The following is a 21,413-nucleotide window of genomic DNA, read 5'->3' as shown; positions in this document are numbered from 1 at the left end:
TAACAGAGTTAACCGTTCACTGGAGAAGAAGACTTTCAGTGAATAATACTTTTGAAATATCGGTCTGTTCACAAGTAGTTTTGAGCTACATTTATGGCACTTTTTATAATTTGGGAGCTTAACAGACATGTTGTAAGAGCCGCGTTAAGATTATTAAAAAAAAATTCCTTTTGTGTTCTACTGTAACAATAACCATATACAAGGGTGAGCAAATAATGTCAGACTTTTAATTTTTGGGTGAACTCACTTGGGGGAATATTAATCCCTTTAATAGATTAATATGTTTCCAGTTTTATTGTTAACTAAAACAAAAACTCTTAAACAATTGTTTTTGTTCATTAAAATAAATGAAATCATTAAAAAAAAAAAAATTCAATAGTAAAAAATAATAATAATAATAATAATGACAAACCGACAAAATTGCTAAAACTAACATATAAAAATACAAAAAGTTAATTAAAAACATGTATAAATACTATAATAGTATATAAATAATATTAAAATAACACTGCACATTTCTCACTTGATGTTTTCCAGTAGTCTCTGCTCATTTGGCCTCAGGATTTGTTGAGGGTGCCCCTATAGAATACATTTCTTAATTTTATTTTATTTTAAACATAGTGTTAAACCAGTACATAATTGCCTTCGGTATGTATAACCCATATTAAACAAGTCCCTAGAATTCCCTCATGATTTGAGACACGATGATGATTTGAAAGGTTCCATATATACTTTCAAAATCAAATTACCAAACACAATTAAATTTCAATTAACTTGATAATTGCGTTGTACAAAGCTGTGATGAGAAACATATTATCAATGTCCTAAATACAGTAGGGTTGAGGTCAGACTGTATTAACTCTCTCTCTCTCTCTGATGTCTCTGTGTGCTGTAGTTCTGATGAAGGATCGCTGTAAGCTATTCTGTCGTGTGGCGGGCAGCACAGCTTACTACCAACTCAGGGACAGAGTTATTGATGGCACACAGTGTGGGCCTGACACCAACGACATCTGTGTTCAGGGTCTGTGCAGGGTGGGTGCATTTGTGTGTGTGTATGTGGAGTGAAAATGCAACTTAAATCAATAAATATCCTGCATGATCTGAAGGAATATTCCTGTATAATCCTGTTCAAGTGTCCTCTGAACTAATTCCACATTCTGTTTCTACAGCAAGCAGGATGTGACCATGTGCTGAATTCCAAGGCCAGGAGAGATAAGTGCGGAGTGTGTGGTGGGGACAACTCATCTTGCAAGACTGTTGCAGGAACATTCAACATAGTGCATTATGGTAGGTGACACAGACTCAGTCAGTTTAGTACAGTTCTGTTTATGTCAGTCAAAGTAACCCAGAGTAGCTTAGTTTAAAATCTGATTCACTTCAGTTCCATGCAGTTCAGCCCAATTTCAGACTAAAAGAACAATAATATTTTAGGAAGAATATTTGATTGATTTCTGCTTTTTTTTACAGGCTACAATGTTGTGGTGCGAATTCCCAGTGGTGCTACAAACATAGATGTGAGACAACACAGCTACTCAGGGAAACCAGAGGACGATAACTACCTCGGTGAGACATTAAATAGAATAGCATATAACTTTTTTTTTTTCATTTCTGCTATGTTGTAGCCCTGCACATGACATACAGAAAATATATATAGGCCAATATCGTGGCCACAAATTAAGAATTCATTCTCTCATTTTAGTAAATCGTGGCCATGATTTACTAATTCGTTCCCTATTTTTAAGTAAATCGGACGTTCAATATAATTATTCATTACCTCGATATAAATCAAGGGAACAAAATATTAGATTGTCCACATGATTTACTTAATAGTGCAGAAAGTGATTTCTGAGAATCGATGTTGATATTTGAAATCAACCCAAACATACCCCTTCTTGTATTGCTCCGCCCCCAAAATGCACGAACACGCAATGCAAGAGTGGATGTATCTTTTTCATAGCAGAAGCGAAGCAAAATAAAGCTCTGCGAAAAATAAAGTGAAAATGACGAACAAATGACAAGGAAGAGTATATACAAGCAAGTGTTTGTTGTTAGTCGCCAGCAGTACACACTCAAAACCAATGTTACTCATGTATGGAACAGAAACAACGCAACACCCGTGTCTGTTTCCAGGCCTGGCTGCTTAGGTCTCTCCAGCGCTGGAAAGTGTTTCTAATATTAACACAGGTCCTAAAACACTTGCCTGATCATATCCCTTCTTTTTCCAGTGATATTCCTCTGACTTTTTCTATTTTGTAACACTATCAGCCATCTCTCTTTCTACAGTCTTTCTTCAAATCTCCCTCTCACTCTCGCTCTCTCCTCCCCCATCATGAGTGGACACGCCCCCATCTGCTGATTGGCTACAAGTGTGTTGTGGTGTTCGGTCTGATCCACTTTCAACAGCGTTTTTCAGAAATCGCTTACTGCACTTTCAAAACACATTTTCCCCCCGATGTCATGTGCGGGCCTCCGTAGTAGTTCAGTGGTCGTTCAGAGGATTTAAGTAAAACTTGAATATGTTATAGTAAAAATTGGAGAAGCACTGACCTGCAAAATTTTGGTCAATACAGATGCTGAAAATTATTTTCATATTATCTACGAAATTAAAACTACTATTTGTCAAATGATTTTTTTTCACAACATTATAATGTACCGCATGAAAAATGGATATTCATTATGAGATTTGCTAAAGTGTTTCTAAATGATTAGTTTAATTAGTTAAAGATTAAATGATCGTTAGATGACGGCAAAGGTAATCTAAATGGAAAAATAACAGAAATGGGCATACAATTAAATATCCAACATTACAGTAAAATATCTCTAAAATCACACACGACCACCCCCCCCACCCCCCCCACACACACCACCAGTCAGGTTCATTCGAAAGTATTTGTGCGGCAAATATGAAATGAATGTAGTGTGGCGAAATAAGAGGGGAAAAAATCCAAATGCAAGTGGTCACAGGAGATGCATTTGAAACGCATTTTAATACCAGATGGATACCGTTTTGTTTTTTTTGGCTCGCTCAATTTCCGGGATATTGTATATAATTTGCAGGCATCAGGGAGTCGCTATCAATATGTGGGAGACTCCCGGATCTACCGGGAGAAGTGGGATGTCTGTGACATTGTCAAATTGATTTGCATATTCTTAAACAATCCTAATTTAAAATGTATCTAGTGTCATTGCTAAAGTAGGCTAATGTGCTATACTGTAGGTGAATTGATGTAAACATTTATTGCAAGCTTTACAAAGGGCATTTGCAAGAGCTCCTGAAATTTACAAACCTATCGAAATATGCACAGTTTTTAAAAGATTAGTGCATGTGTGTGTGCGTGTTTATTGATATCTTTGCATGTTTCTGTTTATTTGGCATATATGTGTGTATTTATGTATGTTTATCTACAGTGTATGTGTGGTTTAGGCCAAGACAGGAATGTAGATGTTTTGGAAAGGGTTTGTTTGAATGTGTGTAGGTGGTGGGGAGAGGGAACAGGGGTTGGACGCTGTAATGTGTGAAGTAGTGAGGAAAGTAACTCAGGAAATTAGCTACATAATCACATTAGTGTGCATTTTTGAAGCATACTGACTTCAGTAGAGCAAGACGTGGCCTCTTCACGGAAAACTGGATTTCTTTACCCCGATAAGCCTAATCTGCCCTGACTGTTGCTAAATCTGACTGTAAATGAAAACGTTTTATTTCTTAGGTCATGCAGGTCTTGTAGTGAGACAAATCTGTGATTAAAACAAATGGACACTACTTTAGTTTTTTATTCTGTGGCATGCGTGAAAATTTGCTTTGACATTTTGAGCTTTAATATAAAGAAAATAAAGCATGCATGCATGTTGTTTCATTTTTGTTTTGCAGCCTTGTCCAACAGCCGTGGAGAATATTTACTCAATGGAGATTTTGTGGTCAGTATGTTTAAAAGGGAAGTCAAAGTAGGGAATGCTGTTATTGAATACAGTGGCTCTGACCATGTCGTTGAGAGAATCAACTGCACTGACCGCATAGAAGAGGAGATTATTATCCAGGTAATATGGCTTTACTGAATTTAATTTGAACTTATATGTTGTTTAACATTGTGAAATCTCACAACTTCACATTTGAACAGTTCAGAAGCATGTCAGTCATTTTTAAACTCTTTTGTAGCATGATATTTTTGGTCTAATTGTGATCTTTTTACCAACTAGGTGCTATCCGTAGGAAACCTCTACAACCCTGATGTCAGGTATTCCTACAACATTCCCATAGAGGACAAACCTCAGCATTTTTTCTGGGATGCATACGGCCCGTGGCAGGATTGCAGTATTTTGTGCCAAGGTAGGTGTGAGAGAAGCAACAAATATTTTTTGCCAGAAAATGTCAGTTTAGAATTTGGCATATGATGCTGTGGGGTCATCCAGTTCAGTATTTCTTGGAAATTTGGAAAATGGAATGGGGAACTTTCTTTCTTCTTTCTAGATCACAAACATATGTTGGAACTTGTGTATGTCTTGTGCTGTATGTTTTGTGCATTAGGAGAGCGCAAGAGGAAGATCTTGTGCAATCGTGAGTCGGATCGAGTGGTGGTGTCTGATCAGCGGTGCCATGGCTCTCCTAAACCAGCTGTGATCACTGAGCCATGCAACACAGACTGTGAACTCAGGTACATGTCCAATTCACTAGTTCCAAAAACATTTAGTGTTTTATTTAACAAAAACAAATACTACCGTTCAAAAGTTTGGGGTCAGTAAGATTTGTTTCATTTTTTTTTATTCAGCAAGGATGCATTAAATTGATCAAAATAGACAGAAAAGACACTTATATATTACAAAAGAGTTTTATTTTTAATTAAACTTAATATTCATCAAAGAATCCTGAAAGCACAGCTATTTTCAACATTAATAATAAGAAGAAATGTTTCTTAAAGTCCCCATGAAATCAAAATTGAAGTTTTTTGGCTTTTAGTACGAATATGTTAGCCTTACTGTTGTCTATAAGCTAGTGTGCTCCAAAACAATTACAAAATTCGCATTTAGAAAATATAAGTATTCAAAACTTACAATTAACAGTCTCTCACTTCCGCCAAAATGGATCAACAATTTTGATGACCTCACTCTGCACCTTTTCTGTCCAATCAAATACTCTCTAGCATCCCGCATCACTAGATTATAAATAGATGCTGAAGCTGCGGCTGGAATCGGTCACTTGTTCACACATTTACTATTTTCTACATGGTGAATGGCACATAGTGCACTATATAGGGGATAGGGAATGATTCAGACAGTTTAAAAATGCTTTCCATTGGGGCAAATTAAGTCTGGTTTCACGATAGTGTCACACGAACCGCTGCCGCAGTTTGCTCCGGTCCAAAGACATGATAGCACAGAGAGGATCATTGGCGCGAGTCGGCGCAGACCACAAAACGTATCAGACCCATTTGAATTCTTCACAGAATGCTATATTTTAAAGCGATTTGGAGGAGATTAGGAGGAGAAACGGTTAAAGATTAGGAGGAAACTGCAGCTTTACTGAGCTGTGGCCAAGCTGTGATATAAACTAAACGTTATTGGCTTTTTTTAAAAAGGGTAAGTGCTATTTGACATGTCCCACGTTGTCTTCCTGTTTCAGTGGAAATTACTTCAATATATTGAATAATGCTTGGCATTTAAAGTCACTTCAGTGGGCATATCAGGGATTTCTGAAGGACCATGTGACTCTGAAGACTGGAGTAATGGCTGCTGTAAATTAAAAATATACTAAAAAACTAAACATTTATTTTAAATTTTAATAATATTTCACAATATTATTGTTTTTACTGTATTTTTGTTCAAATAAATAACTGACTTCTTTCAAAAACCCACTCCAAACTTTTGAACAGTAGTGTATTTTTTGTAATGAAACCAGAAATTGAACTAAATTAGCTTTATCCTGGTGGCATTTTGTTAATTTACAGGTGGCACGTTGCTCGGAAAAGTGAGTGCACAGCCACATGCGGTCTGGGCTTCCGAACTGTGGAGATTTACTGCACCAAACAGAGCAGGTTGGATGGAAAGACCCAGAAGGTCGACGATCGGTATTGCAGCAGTCAGCGCAAGCCTGATGACAAGGAAGTGTGCCATGGAGACTGCAACCCTGGTGGATGGGAGTACTCCTCCTGGTCTGAGGTGCGAGAAATGCCTCTGGTCTCAAATCAGCCTTTGCTAAATTGTATTGATGTACAATATGGACTGTATTTATGTGATGTATAACTTACTATGAGGATTTTTTCTTGGTTATTTAGTGCTCCAGGAGTTGTGGAGGGGGAACGCGTCGTAGGCGTGCAATGTGTGGAAAGTCAGCAGAGGCTGATGACGAAAGCAAGTGCAACCCACAAGAAAAGCTCACAGTCCAACCCTGTAATGAGTTCCAGTGTCCTCAATGGAAAACTGGAGACTGGTCAGAGGTAAACACCTACATAGGTAGCATCAAATGTAATCTGGATTTATGCAGACTACGTATAATTATGATTTATGACTTATACCACTGCTAATATGCTCCTTTTGGATTCATTTGGTAGTGTCTGGTGACATGTGGCAAGGGCTATAAGCACCGCCAGACCTGGTGTCAGTTTGGAGAGGAGCGTTTGGATGACCGTTTCTGTGACTCATCCAAACCAGAGTCGGTACAGGCCTGCCAACAGCAAGAATGTGCCTCCTGGCAGGTTGGACCATGGGGACAGGTGAGAACAACCATTTATTTTATTGCTGCGAATAAAACATTGTTTTGGTGCATGTCATATTTAGGTATGACAGGTATTACAATGAGTATATTTGATGCTTATGCCAGTGAAATGGAAATTCAAGCACATTGTGATGAGTGAAATGTAATTTCCAGGAGTGCAGTCGTTGCTGCTGGATATTGAAAACAGATTATCACAGCTGCGGTGTGGGCGGAAATCGACCACAAAAATGGGATGAGGTTAGGGACTAGACAAAGAACAATATTTGGTATTTTTGCGCTGATGGTGAGCACATCCAAAACAAAGATAACTATGCTATTATAAGGTGTCCTTGGAGCCTTGAAAAGAATTCAAATATCTGTAATTTACTTTTCAAAATGTAAGACCCTAACAAGTCTTAAATGTTGTCCGCAGAGATCTTACGTTTTTTGACTGAAAGATAGGATATAGCCTACTTCTATTTAAGCAGTAATAGACCAAAAATGTTGTCATTATAATATATATACAGTAGGTTAGGTTTTGCTGTGGTGTGTCAGTAGGAAATATCAGTTTACATTTCCAAACATTCCTTTTTCTATTAATTATAATAATCCAGTGAGGATTTTTGCATGCACGAGGAGTCTGACAACAGCCAGCATGCTCCACATGGAGATCTGGCAACGTCTCCAAGACGCTTGAAGAAACCGACCTGCAAAGCTACCAGAAAAACTATGTGCAAGTGTACCTGGACAAAAGCTGTTTGAAACGCAAAGGGTGGTCGCACCAAATATTGATTTGATTTAGTTAATAGAAGTTAATTGATTAAAAAAAAACAATTTATGACATTATTTTTGAAAGCATCCTCACTTTACAGACAGTGCCTAAAACTTTTCACAGTACTGTAGCTTTGCAGGAAGGTTTCTTCAAGCGTCTTGAAGACATTGCCACTGTTTTTCTGGATTAAGTCTTTCTCCGTTTCTTCATTATAATCCCAGACAGACGCGATGATGGTGAGATCCGATCATACCGGCTCTTGTCCCTTGTGCATACAAAAATCTCACTGGATTATTACAATTAATAGCAAAATAAATGTTTGGAAATGTAAACTAATATTTCCTCCTGACATAGAGATATAAATAACTGGCTTAAACCAATTTTTCCGGTGAAAATACTAACGTGCCTAAAACTTTTCGTTCTCCTAAACATGCAGCCTTTTGAATATCATCCAGTCATGGATAGTGTGTTTTCTACCCAACTGAGCAGTTTATGCTTATCTTTAGAAAAGCACATAGTTTCTTCAGGGGAATCACAGAATTTGCAGTGTTTCTGTGGGCAAACTATCTTTAAGTCCTAAAGTATGATAGAGATTAGACATCACTCTTGCATAGATTAAGCAACCATGATAAATGCATGTTTGAGGTGCTTTACTGAAGCATATGCGTTCTAGCTGCAAATTCTGCCACACAAGCTTGACCTTGTTGCACTCAAGTCAGCGATGAGGAAAAGAGATAAAGAAAAGGAGAAAGGTGGACAAATTACTGGCCCGCGTCCCAGGTTGCCCATGCGGGTGCTTATCACATCAGTGCTGGACTGATGCCAGCGAGCCATAGTGGACAGTCTTAAATCTGAACTTAGGCATTATTATGTAACATTAAATTAGATACTGTCACTAACTGACCTCCCTCTTTTTTTTTGCATGAAGTGTACTACCACATGCGGCCCGGGTTATCAGATGAGAGCTGTAAAGTGTGTGGTTGGCTCATACGGCTCTGTCATGGATGACACAGAATGTAATGCAGCAACACGTCCAACAGACACTCAGGTAGGAGTATTGATCTCTAACATTCACTTTGACTCTCATTCATTTCTCTCAATCTCACTGCTGATTGCAATTTAAGAACTGTGTTAGATTTTTATATGACTTTTGGAAACCATAAAGGGGTCAGTCAGTCTATTATAACAACTTTTCCTGTTTCAAATTGCGGTATTCTTGGTGAAATAAAAGAACAAGAAGCCAGGGTGCAGGTTAAACGCTGCTTTTATGAACTGAAGCCATACCACCGTTAAGACTCCATTGCAAACACTGTTTTGCCTTGAAATGGATATGATTTGTTACACTGATATATTGAATGATTCATTTGCATTGTTATACATTTAGTTAAGTCATTTTTTTTAGGTATTGTATGAAATAATACACAGTATTTTAAAAAGAGGTGTTGCTTGGATATACAAGTATTATGATAAATATCTAAGTAGTTTTATGCCATCCTGGAATGAGAAACTGGAAAAGAGTTAAGAAAGTGGGTGCAGGTACAGGCTGAAAGGCAGGAAGGAAGTTTCCCACCCAGCATATTTATCACCTGCTCAATAAGGCCTTGTCTGAAGGAAAAGCATAGGTTTACACACACACACACACACACACACACACACACACACATTGCATCAGGTCAGTGATAGGAAATCAAACTTAACTGGGTTCCCACGGTCTTGGAAAATCTGGAAATATCAGGGAATTTTAAATTTGCTTGTTAGTCATGGTAATTAATACAGTCTTAAAAGTCATATTTGAAGAGCATAATTATTTTATTTTCAAAAGAATAATTTTAGTGATGTCCTTTTTGTGAGTGTTTTGAATCAGTTCATTTTGATGAATAGGTTCCCAAATCTATCTGAATGATTCATTAATGAATCTGAATGATTTGATCAGTAATCATACATGATTAGAAAGTCTATTTGAGCCTTTAATTTTTGCATTTGCATGTGTAGTTTTTTCATAATAAGCTGCCGTGGTTATAACGTCCATGTCTATATAGTTCCAGTGCAGATTTACATTTAATGCTCATTTAAGTTAAACTGCAGTCATCTGGATCTCGATTTTATCAACCTTCACAATCTGCAAATACCTGAAAAATTACATTTACCCCTCCCCCTCTTCCAATGTAATTGTGCTCGAGAGCCGGAGTGGCTGAACGCTGTTTCACAGACTATTTTATTAACTTTCCTGAGGCATTGGTTTTATAGAGCTTCATTTTCACAAGGCTTTTAGGAGATGAAAGAAAGAACCCTTTTTTCCCACCATCAAGCCATCCAGGTTAATAAAAATCTAGGAACATATATATATATATATATATATATATATATACTATAAGAGACAGAGAGAGTAAAGAATTTAATAAATAAGGGATATTGTACCGTCAGACGGATTATCGCAAAATACGCCCAGACAGGATGATCAGGACCCGGACGCAAAGCGGAAGGATCTTGTATCACCCTGAAGGAGTTTATTTTGCTGTAATACCAGGATGAATGTACTATCCCACATATTACACAGATACTTACCAAAGAAGTAAATAAATGCACATGAAATTTCGATTTGAGCTCAAATTCAGTTATATAAAACATAATCAGAAAGAACAAGCATAGCTATGCAATAAATCATGTGCTATGTAGGAAAATTGTCAACTATACTATATAGTCTTTATACAAAACTATTTGATCACAGAATGACATGATTGACCAATCAGAATCAAGTATTCCAGAAAGACATGTAAAATGATTGGCGAAGGCAGAATCAGAGGGGCAATAAGTGTAGGTAGGCGGGAGTGTGAGAGAGTCAGGAACCGAAATGAGGGATCCGACAGACAGAATGAGAAAGCGGGAGGCCCCCTGGTTTAAAATCCTCTACTTACTGTAAGGCGCAGTGACCCAGGCCAGAACAAGTGATTCCAGCCAGTCAAGCATAAATCAAGCACATTGGCCTCACCCCTAGAGTCACGGATCTTCATTACTGATAATTGGTTGTCCTTCTCCACTTCCTCCCTTCCATAGGACTGTGAACTCTCGCAGTGCCCTGTGACTCATCCCGTCGGCCCAGAGACCAAAGTGATGTCACATCCTGGTCATAAAACACAGTGGCGCTTTGGATCATGGACACAGGTACATCCCTGAAAATGTGATGTATTTGAATTACTAAACAGTTTTTACGCTAGTCTCTGTAGTATGTTATTGTAAAATGGTTGTTCTTTATAATAGTGCAGTGCCACCTGTGGAAAGGGCACCCGGATGCGTTACGTAAGTTGCCGTGACCAGCAGGGTGGAGTAGCAGAGGACTCAGCCTGCGCTCATCTTACAAAACCTCCTGCTAGTGAGGTGTGCTCCATAGTGGCGTGTGGGCAGTGGAAGGTTCTGGAATGGACTGCGGTAAATAAATATACCTGTTTTTTTAACCGTTGTAATCAATTAAATCTTAAAGGAATAGTTCACCCAAAAATGAAAATGATCCTATAATTTACTCATCCTCAAGCCATCCTAGGTGTATATGACTTTCTTCTTTAAGCCAAACACAGAGTTTTATAAAAAAAATATCCTGGCTCTTCTAAGCTTTATAATGAGAGTGAATGGTAACTTAGATTTTTAAGCCCAAAAAAAACTCATCCATCCATCATAAAAGTAATCTATACGACTCTAGGAGTTAATAAAGGCCTTCTGAAGCAAAGCGATGGGTTTTTGTAAGAAAAATATATCCATATTTAAAACTTTATATACTATTATCACTGGCTTCCGGCAATGGCCGTACTTACGTTCACAAGAGAGTTAAGTTCAGGCGGAAGGGTGACCTCTGATCCGATGTATGACGTACAGTTTTCATTTTCGGGTGAACTATTCCTTTAAGTTTGTCAATTCTGCACCACTAGCATCACCAAACAGAATTTCAAAAATAATGGTTGTTTTCAAATATTTGATTACTTTTTATTTAATCACTTTAGTTATTTTATTACTCAAATATTTTATTTTATTTTAACCAAACTATTTAAATTATTTTTAGCCTAACATTTAATTTAGTGTGGACCATTTATTTATCATAACTATTTCAGCTGAAAAATGATCAGGTTATTCAGCATAATTTAAGAATGTTCTTGTGTTTCAGTGGAAACAGTATCTCAGTATCTCAGACATTTGGACCCCACTGTATTTATTTGGCATATATATGTACAATATTAACATGCCACTGAGTTAGCCAGCATTCTTTCAACACTGCAAGTATTTGTATTTTCATTCACAGCTGTTCTGCAGCCTAACATTATAGACAAATGACCTTGATCATTCTGCTCTCAATCTGGTGTTTAGAGCTCAGTTGTAATTGGAAACTGGTGAGAGTTCATTTTGTGTGGATCTTGTGTGCAGATGGGGTTCGGTGTGCATAATGTTCACATTTATACAGGAAGACAAGAATTACTATGGAGTAGCTGGATTGCTTTAGTCAATGGTCTCCTGCTTTCCACTGGTTTAAAATTGAGACAAACCAGTATTACATAATCCATGTTGCAGTATCTCAAAAAGTACAACAAACTAAACTAAAGGGACTATTATTCTGGTTGCACTTTATTTTACAATATGTGCACATTCAAAGGATTTACAGTGTACTTACTCATAAAGTCGATCTCATGTGAGTGACAGGTTGTTAGTTATTTTGATTTAAACATTACGAGAGCACATGAATATAAAAAAATAATGACAGTGCAGATTTAAAATAAACTGCAATATTCCATTAAAAAATATATCTGTCTGTATTTACAGTGCTCCGTATCCTGTGGTCAGGGTACAACTACACGCCAAGTAGTGTGTATGAACATCAGCGATCAAGTTGTGGAATTGAGTGAGTGTGACCCAGATGATCAACCGGCAACAGAGCAGGAGTGTGCCATGCCCCAGTGTCCGTCTCGCTCCAGCGACCACGGGGGCTTTTCACCCAACCTCGATTCTCGGAAAAAGAATGTTCCGACCGGACGAACTGACCGTAACAGAGCTGGCAGACCCCAGTCGCATCAATGGAGGACTGGACCATGGGGAGCGGTAAGTACCTCTAAACATCTTAGAATGATTACATCTCTGCATTCCCTGCTCTGTATGTCTCTGATATTTGATATAGTCCAGAGACTATTCCTGTTAGAGACTTTTTGCCAACCCAGGAACTGAATGACATCTAAGGTGTTGTACATGAACCGTCCAAGTCAACCCGACTGCAGCATTTCCTCTGTCTGATAAATGATGCTGTTTCCTTCATGATATCAGTGCTTTAAATAGTCTGTAGAATTCTAAGAAAAGCTAAATATTGTGCATTATTTGGGAAGCTCTTCCTCTGTGTCTTAAAGAAGGTATTTGTAGATCTTTTGAACAGGGTTTCCTTTATAGCTATATATAATTTAGATCCTTCCGAGTGATAGTATTCTTGAGGAATTGAATGATTTTTGTTCTGACTAGTTTTTTAAGGATTTCATTCATGATTTATGATACTTTAAATCTTGCGATCCATTACCAGATATCACAGTAACAGTAAGTTGTAAGACATTTAAACTGGTTACTCATGATGTGACACATATTCCTGAGTCTTTATGACAGATAAAATAAATAAAAAACTCAAAAAGCACAAAAGAGTCATTTTTTCTCAGTCTATGCTACATGTACACTATATATACTGTTCAAAAGTTTGGGGTCAGTACGTTTTTTTGTTGTTCGAAAGAAATGAAAACTTTTATTCAGCAAGGACGCATTCAATTGATCAAAAGTGACAGTAAAGAATGTATAATGTTACAAAGGATTTGAAATAGATGTTCTTGTTATTCATCAAAGAATCAATAATGTACCATTAGTTTCACAACTCCTTTCAACATTGGTAATAAGCAAAATCTGCAAATCTGTTTGCAATCTGCAAAATGAAGCATTTATTTATTGTTTATTGCCGTTCTGTCTTTCTCTCTTATTACATTTAATTCAGACAGCAAGTTCAGAACTTAGCTAAGTCATTTATTTTGCCAGACTGTCAAGTGTATTTTATATGCTGAACCATTTCTAATACAAAATGTCATATGGGTCCAGCCTTTTCTAAAAAATAAATTCCTCTTGATTCCCAGTTGTAATCTTTCTCATCAAAGAAATCTGTGCTGGTCAGTGTTTGTACATTGACGTAGATTTTCCGTCAAAGCTAATGGGATGTGAAATTGGGCCAGTGAAAATGAGCTTGCTAGTGTTTTTGGATTGTTTGGAAGGCGTGTGTGGCCTTTCTCTCATTATGTAGCTTCTGTTTCTTTTTCACACCTCTCAGTGTTCAAGTACCTGTGCCGGAGGATTCCAGAGGCGTGTGGTGGTTTGTCAGGATGAGAACGGCTACCCTGCCAACAGCTGTGATGAAAGCACACAACCCATAGAGCAACGCTCCTGTGAGTCCGGCCCCTGCCCTCAGTGGTTCTATGGCAGCTGGGGTGAGGTGAGAATTGAACTTAATCAAATATATTCACTATTGTTTAAACGTTTGGGCTCTTTTTCGTTTTAGAAAGAAAAGAATACTTTTATTTAGAAAGGACACATTAAAAGTGACAGTAAAGACCATTTGTTACTGAAGAACTGTTCTTAACTTTCTATTCATCAAAGAATCGTGAAGAAAAATGTATCATGGTTTCCACAAAAATATTAAGTTGCACAGTTATTTTCACATTTAGAATTTTTAGGAATGTATCTTAAGCACCAAATCAGCATATTAGAATGATTTCTGAACGATCATGTGACACAGTAAGACATAAGTAATGGTGCTGCCATTATTGTGTATTATATATATATATATATATATATATATATATATATATTAGGGCTGTGAAACGATTAATCGCAATTAATCGCATCCAAAATAAAAGTTTGTGTTCACATAATATATGTGTGTGTACTGTGCATAATTATTTTGTATATATAAATACACACACATGCATGTATATATTTAAGATTTGTTTTTATTTACACATAAAATATTTATATTTATATATAATACAAATTATATATACAGTATATTTAAGCAAATATTTCTTAAATATATACATGCATGTGTGTGTATTTATATATACAAAATAATTATGCACAGTACACACTCATATATTATGTGAACACAAACTTTTATTTTGGATGCGATTAATCACGATTAATCATTTCACAGCCCTAATATATATATATATATATATATATATATATATATATATATATATATATATATATACAGTATTTTTTCTTCTTCATTTTAATCATGCATTTACATTTTTAATCACATTTACAACTTCATACAAATGGGTTTTGAATCTGATTTGTAAAATCAATTTCTTGCAGTAGGGTTAATTGGATTTCTTTGCTATTCAGACTGCTAAAAACAATAGGACAAAATCTCAAAGATTTTTGTCTCTCTGAACAAAGTCCCATCCCTACTCAGCAGAACAATGTGACAATCTGACATTATGGACATGTGGTCCAAGACATCTTTTGAAAATGCTGTCTTAACAAAGATGGTATATGTTAATGAAACAAGACTTTCACTATTTTTTCTCTTTTTTTTACTCTCACCAATACTCTGTTTCTACCTCCCTAGTGTTCAAAATCCTGCGGAGGAGGGATAAAGACCCGGTTGGTCGCTTGTCAGCGGCCCAACGGGGAGCGATTTAACGATCTGAGCTGTGAAATTCTTGACAAACCACCCGACCGAGAACAGTGCAATACTCAGTCCTGCTCTGTTAACCCTCACTGGAGCACAGACCAATGGAGCTCGGTACGCTCATAACTATTTTAACTTTTTCCCTTCATAAGTTATCATTCTCGCAACATGCCGAAGTTTCCTTACACTCAAGACTTGAAGAAAACAAACTGAAACTCAATTGGTTTGATCTTTGAGTAAGCGAATATTTGGTTTTAACATTTGCTGCTTCTAGCGAGTTTTGGTTGCACTTATAGACCTACCAAACATGCAGTTAAAATTTGTTTTCTTTCCTGACTGAAAAAGTGAGCATCTCTTTGGTCGATGTGTTTATGTTTGAATGCTGTTTCTTCTTTTTTTTCCCATTTAATTTTCTTTTCCCATGCAGCTGTACTTTTGATAAATACAAATCATTGTGAGGCCTTTTTGTGGCTTGTGTTCAAAACACTATACAGTTGTATATATGCTGAAGTATTTAGAAAACATGGGAAGTAACACTTGTATTGCTACACTGCAGATCTGAAACATCTGGCCATAGACCGTTTACTTTATTACATTGAAACCCTTGAAATCACTTTCTGTTGCTCTTCATAATTAATTTCTCATGAAAACTGACTTTTTCCAACCATACCTCACATGAACTCAGCTAGCCATTGACCTTTTTTTAAATTTATGATGGTGCTTTTTCAGTATAAGGGAGACTTTATGTGAAAATATGTCTATAGTTGCTATATTTTTGTATATTTAAGATAATTTACAGAAGTACAAGTAAATACAAAAAAAATTGTGTGACGTAATCTGAAATCAAATGTAGCTTTGTTCATTTTATGTATGTTGATTTGTTCTGATATTGTCATATTTTTCTGGGTTATTTACAGAATCAGTATTATTTCAATTTTGTGTATAAAGCAACAAAAAACATGTTCTAGTCTAGTGTGTAAAATTGTATTTCCCTCAGACCCAGGGAAGGCCAGTTTTTTTTTTATTCTGGTTGTTGGCCAGTTACTTGTGTCTACCTCATTCTCAATGAAGTGCCCCATATCCATCTTCCGTCCACTTTATATTTGTGGATATGAATAACAAATGCTATAACATCCATAATCTCGCATGGATATAAGTATATATTTGAACAAACATACAGTGTTGTGAAAAAGTTGTACAAGAAATTATACAAATCATTATAAAATGTGCATTCCAAGTGTGCTTTATTATCATGCCTTTTCTCTATTAATATTGATGAAATGCTAGTCCAATACCTGTATGTACTAAAAACAAACATTTTCATGGGGTGTACTTACTTTTTCACAGCACCGTATCAATACAAATTTGTATTTTTCCCAAATACGCCATGGTGCTATAGTGTCTGTGGTGCAATTCCCTTTCATGACATGGTCTGTTAATGTCAGCAGACTGAAATTAAGTGGTTTCAATCAAATGGCAGTATTGAGGTGTGCATGAACATTTCTGTATATTATTGTATGTATTCGTATTTATTTTTGCTGCCATATGTTTGTCCTTATTTGTTTGAACCTGTTATTGATGATGGTCAAATTAAACAATTGCAAGGTTTTATTTTACAAATATAATTTTTTTATTATTGGTGATGTTTTGAAAAGTAGGCAAAATATTGTAATTGATGAATATTACTAGCTGATTTATGAATTAGTTAACTAGAAAAGAGAAATAATTTGAATGTTGTATTGTATTATTGTGAAAATGTTTGACATTTTAACTGCCAATTGAGCATATATTGTCAATATTTAATGAATGAAATAAGGTACAAAATCACTGAGCTTAATATCTGTTGGTTCGTGGTGTCAGACCTTTATTCTGTATGACTTTTTTTTTGTTATCCTGCTGCTTTTATTTCATTTCTCATCTGAATGGGACGTCTGTATTACCTGTTTTAATGATCATTGGATGGGGGTCTTTTTTGGTGCTGACTCACCTCAGTACCTGTAGAGGAAGTCTCCTACCGCTGGCTATTTCCTTTTGGACACCACAGGATATTAGCCAGCCCTGATGGTGGTGATATGGTCACAGTCAATCAAGTGAGCATACATCAAAATAACAATGGCCAAGGGGGTGGGGGGTGTGTGTGTGTTTGGGGTGGGGGGGGTTCAAGGACGGCCTTTGATCTGTGGGAGGGTCTTTACCGGCCTTCCCAGCTCATCTAATCAGAATGGACACACTTCTCAGAAAGAGTTTTATTCTTATGGGAAAAATGAGTGGCGAGAGCGAAGGCCCTTACGGAGCACGGGTGCCTCTGAGGCTTGGATATCTCTGTGCAGTTTGAAACCTGGAAATTCTTACGTTGGAATGTAGTGAGGCACGTAGCCAAGTATTTCGCCAGGCCTGGACTGATCATTTTTGGCAACTATTTAAAAGAAAAACAAGGCAATTTTGCATGGTCCAAAAAGCAAAAAAAAGTCTGATCAATGAACAAGAGTCGCACTTATCTGTTTTGATTGCATTCAAATTGGAATTGGGAAATTTCTCTTGAGTATGTTTTGTTGTTTATTTTTGACAAAAATACACGTTAATAATTTGTATTTTATTTTTCTATTGTGAATTTTATGAAATTTGGTTAAACAATCCTCTCTGGGAAGTGAGTTCAAGCTTGAGCATTTTAAGATCATGGCTGGTTTTTGAATGAAGGGAATTTTTTAAGTAAATGACCCTTATTTTGTATCATTTTGAGTGTAAAAGTTGGTAATTTGCACTCATTAAATCATTCATTTTACAAAGTACATAAACTCTGAACTACAGTATGGCAGCTTAACCATGACCGAAATAAATGCATTGCCATATAAAAACAGATTAAATGATTGATATGGCCCCTATATATTTACACATATTATTACTGTATGTAAAAGCGTGCCAAATATTTAAAAAGTAAATATAAAATACTTAAAATAACAGATAACTGATGAGAAATTAGCACCAAGATTGTGATAATTGATTACAAGTAAGTTTATTGAGGTTTAATATCATATGCAGCCTGACCAGTTTTTCATGCACCTACACAAAACCACTTAATTCATCTTTGATCACACTTGTAACTTGCGTAGACAGTAGTATATAGAATTTCTAAAAGAAAATGAAACCCTTTTCATGGTTACATATTCTCACACGTAAACACACACAGACACTGTAAAATTATCTGAGCAAGTGTATGATTTATTATGAATCAATATCTAAGGCTTTGGATGAATTATTAAAGTGGTACATGGTGTTCTTGCTTTTAAAGATAAATGTGCATTTGTATATTATTTTATGTGAAGTTTCTTTGATTTCATTATTTTGCTTCAGCTGTCCATGTTATTGGTATTGAATTTTGTATAATATGTATTCATTTGAACCAATTGTATATATTTTGGTACTGTAAATATTTATAAAAGCAAATATATATTTGAATGTTAAACTGATTGCTCAAGACTGTTTTTGTTCTGGTTTCTAAATAAATTCCATCAACTTAAAATGCAACTGTGACACATTGACTTGCTAGACTCTTATGAAAAAGTATCCCCAGGAACACATTATCCAATTGGGGAGTTTCTATTCTCTTAGTTCCTGTATTTCATGCATGCATGCTGGGAATGGACTCGTTCAACTTCAGACTTGTCGCATCATATCCATCCTCTCTCTACGAGGCCCTTTGATTATCCGTTCCTCTCCCATCCTGGATCCAGGGAAGCCTCTCTCTCCTTTCCCTTCAGCTCCCCTCGTGCTTCATTCGCTCAGTGAAGCTGGTGCCAGAAAATATGACAATGTTTCTTTGGCTCAACAAGCAGATGTAGCAACTGCCATTCATTATGATTCAGAGACACTTACCTTCCTCCTTTCATTCTGTAAATAATATTTGAGCCAAAAGGCGAAACAAATGAATAGAAAGTCTCATGTACAAATGAGTACCTGTTTATGCTCCTCCCATTGTCTATCATGTATTATGTTGTTGGCATTTTATACTGTACATGTCCATATACTAATTATTCACATGAATATGATATGCTGTCAAAATGGTAATAAATTTAAGTCATTACAATAATTAACACAAGATTGGTCTATTCTTTTGTTTACTTTGACATACGCCTCAATTTGCATGTTTAGACATAATCAGCTTCATAATCACACATAATCACCTCAAATGGCACACTAATTAAGCTTGTGTTTATCAAGCAGTTGGACTTCACTGCAATTTTTTCCCCTTTTTGCAGTGCTCTGCATCCTGTGGGAGAGGATACAAGTACAATAATGTGACTTGTGTCAGTCACTCGCGCCAGCCAATCGCAGAAGAGAAATGCTTGCACCAGCCCCTCCCACAAAAGCAGAGGTGGGAGGTGCCCCAATGGAAGAGCTGGGAAGAGGTAAAATTGATCCTTCAATATATATTACAGTGTGTGAGGAAAGCAGATTATGTTTTTTGAAGATCTAAAAATGCAGAAGGTTTTCTGTCATGGGTAGGTTTAGGGTTAGGGGACATAATATATAGTTTTTATAGTATAAAAATAATCATGTCTATGGAATGTCCCCATAAAACATGAAAACCCAACGTGTGTGTGTGTGTGTGTACACACACTACCATTTAAAAGTTTGGGGTTAGTAAGATTTAAGTTTTTGATCCAAAAACACAGTAAAAAGAGTATTCTTGTGAAATATTATTATAATTTAAAATAACTGTTTTCTATTTGATATCATTTAATTTATTCCTGTGATGGCAAAGGTGAATTTTCAGTATCATTACTTCAGCCTTCAGAGTCACATGATCCTTCAGAATACATTCTAATATGCTGATTTGGTGCTGAAGAAACATTTATTATTATTATCAATGTTAAAAACAGTTGTGTTGCTTACTATTTTTTCTCAAACCATAATACATTTTATTTCTTTGATGAATAGAAAGTTCTAAAAAGCGGCATCTATTTGAAATAGAAATAACAATATAAAAGTCTTTACTGTCACTTCCGATCAATTTAATGCATCCTTCCTTCCTTTTCCAAAATAAATCTTACAGACACCATATTCTAGGTGCATCAAGATTCCGCCAGGGCTTTACAGGAGCAGAGAATGTTTATGACTTAAAGTAATGAGTATATGAACAAACTAGACAGCAGCTCTGATTTGTTACTGTATGTAAACAGAAGACAGAAATCCAAAATTGATGGACAGAGTTCCATTAACCTACCAGTGTCGCTCTCTGTAGTGTTCATCTCAGTGTGGAAATGGACTGAAGCATCGAGAGGTTTCTTGTGACAGTGACGAGCGCAGGAAGCAGGAGTATAAATGTTCCCATCTCTTTGGCCCGTCCTCTACCCAGCCTTGTCGAGTCACTGATTGTGTCTTCCACTACAGGTGGGGTACAGGAGATTGGCAAGAGGTGAAAGTGAGAACTAAATTAGTGTGCACAAAAATGCATCTCAAACCGTTCTTCCTGAGATGACATGGGGAAATTGCAATACAGCACAACAGTGACTGCCCACTTTTTAATATCCACGGTTCCGGAAGTATTATTATTTTTTTCCTTTAAAGGGATAGTTCACTCAAAAATGAATATTCTGTCATAATTGAATCACTCATGTTGTTCCAAAACTGTATGACTTTCTTCTTCTGTGAAACATGAAAGAAGATATTTCAACATTCTTCAAAATATCAGAAGAAAGAAAGTCATACAGGTTTAGAAAAACATGAGGGTGAGTAAATGATGACTACATTTTTATTTTTGGGTGAACTATCCCTAGTGAAAAAAACCTACACCAAAATGTAAAAATACCTTTATTTCATACTAAGTATACTACAATCCATTAACATATTTACTGACATATCACTTGAGATTTACTGATATAAAAATTACAATTAAACTTTTGCACAGTGTACATTTCTTAATATTAAGCCTAAAACCGTCAAGTTTTAACATCACTATTAGTAAGGATAGTATCGTCTCTGTATAATATTAGTCTTTAAATGCAAGATATTTAAAGTGTACCCAAAATATACTTGCAATAATTCCATTTTAGCACAATCAAATATACTTAAGTATATCTTTAGATGGACCTCAGTACTATTTCTGTATAACTAAAGTGCATTAAGTACAAAAAAAGTTGTTCCAATTTAGCAGACTTTAAGTATATAAATTTAGTATACCAAAAGTACAATTGCAGGGTATTTATATTAAAGGTATAGCGGAGGATTTTCCCGAAATTTAGAAAAGAACCGCCCTCTCCACT

The 21,413-nt window shown here is 36.1% G+C and overlaps 1 protein-coding gene across 1 annotated transcript in view; it reads left to right on the top strand.

The window, feature by feature from the left end:
• Positions 1-16,985, top strand: part of adamts9 (ADAM metallopeptidase with thrombospondin type 1 motif, 9) — a 30,213-nt gene extending 13,228 nt beyond the window's left edge. The window contains exons 14-28 of the mRNA XM_084101121.1: positions 896-1,032; positions 1,170-1,287; positions 1,468-1,563; positions 3,869-4,035; positions 4,195-4,324; positions 4,523-4,649; positions 5,940-6,150; positions 6,267-6,428; positions 6,543-6,704; positions 8,386-8,505; positions 10,512-10,619; positions 10,716-10,883; positions 12,261-12,536; positions 13,786-13,947; positions 15,088-16,985. Of these exons, the coding sequence (XP_083957247.1) occupies positions 896-1,032; positions 1,170-1,287; positions 1,468-1,563; positions 3,869-4,035; positions 4,195-4,324; positions 4,523-4,649; positions 5,940-6,150; positions 6,267-6,428; positions 6,543-6,704; positions 8,386-8,505; positions 10,512-10,619; positions 10,716-10,883; positions 12,261-12,536; positions 13,786-13,947; positions 15,088-15,276 (2,333 nt within the window). The 3' untranslated portion in view covers positions 15,277-16,985. The remainder of the gene's footprint in view (positions 1-895; positions 1,033-1,169; positions 1,288-1,467; positions 1,564-3,868; positions 4,036-4,194; positions 4,325-4,522; positions 4,650-5,939; positions 6,151-6,266; positions 6,429-6,542; positions 6,705-8,385; positions 8,506-10,511; positions 10,620-10,715; positions 10,884-12,260; positions 12,537-13,785; positions 13,948-15,087) is intronic.
• Positions 16,986-21,413: the final 4,428 nt, after the last annotated feature.

The sequence above is a fragment of the Abramis brama genome, assembly GCF_963993115.1.
Source record: "Abramis brama genome assembly, chromosome: 23".
In the NCBI taxonomy this organism is placed as follows: Eukaryota; Metazoa; Chordata; class Actinopteri; order Cypriniformes; family Leuciscidae; genus Abramis; species Abramis brama.
This window is presented reverse-complemented; position numbering and strand designations above follow the sequence as displayed.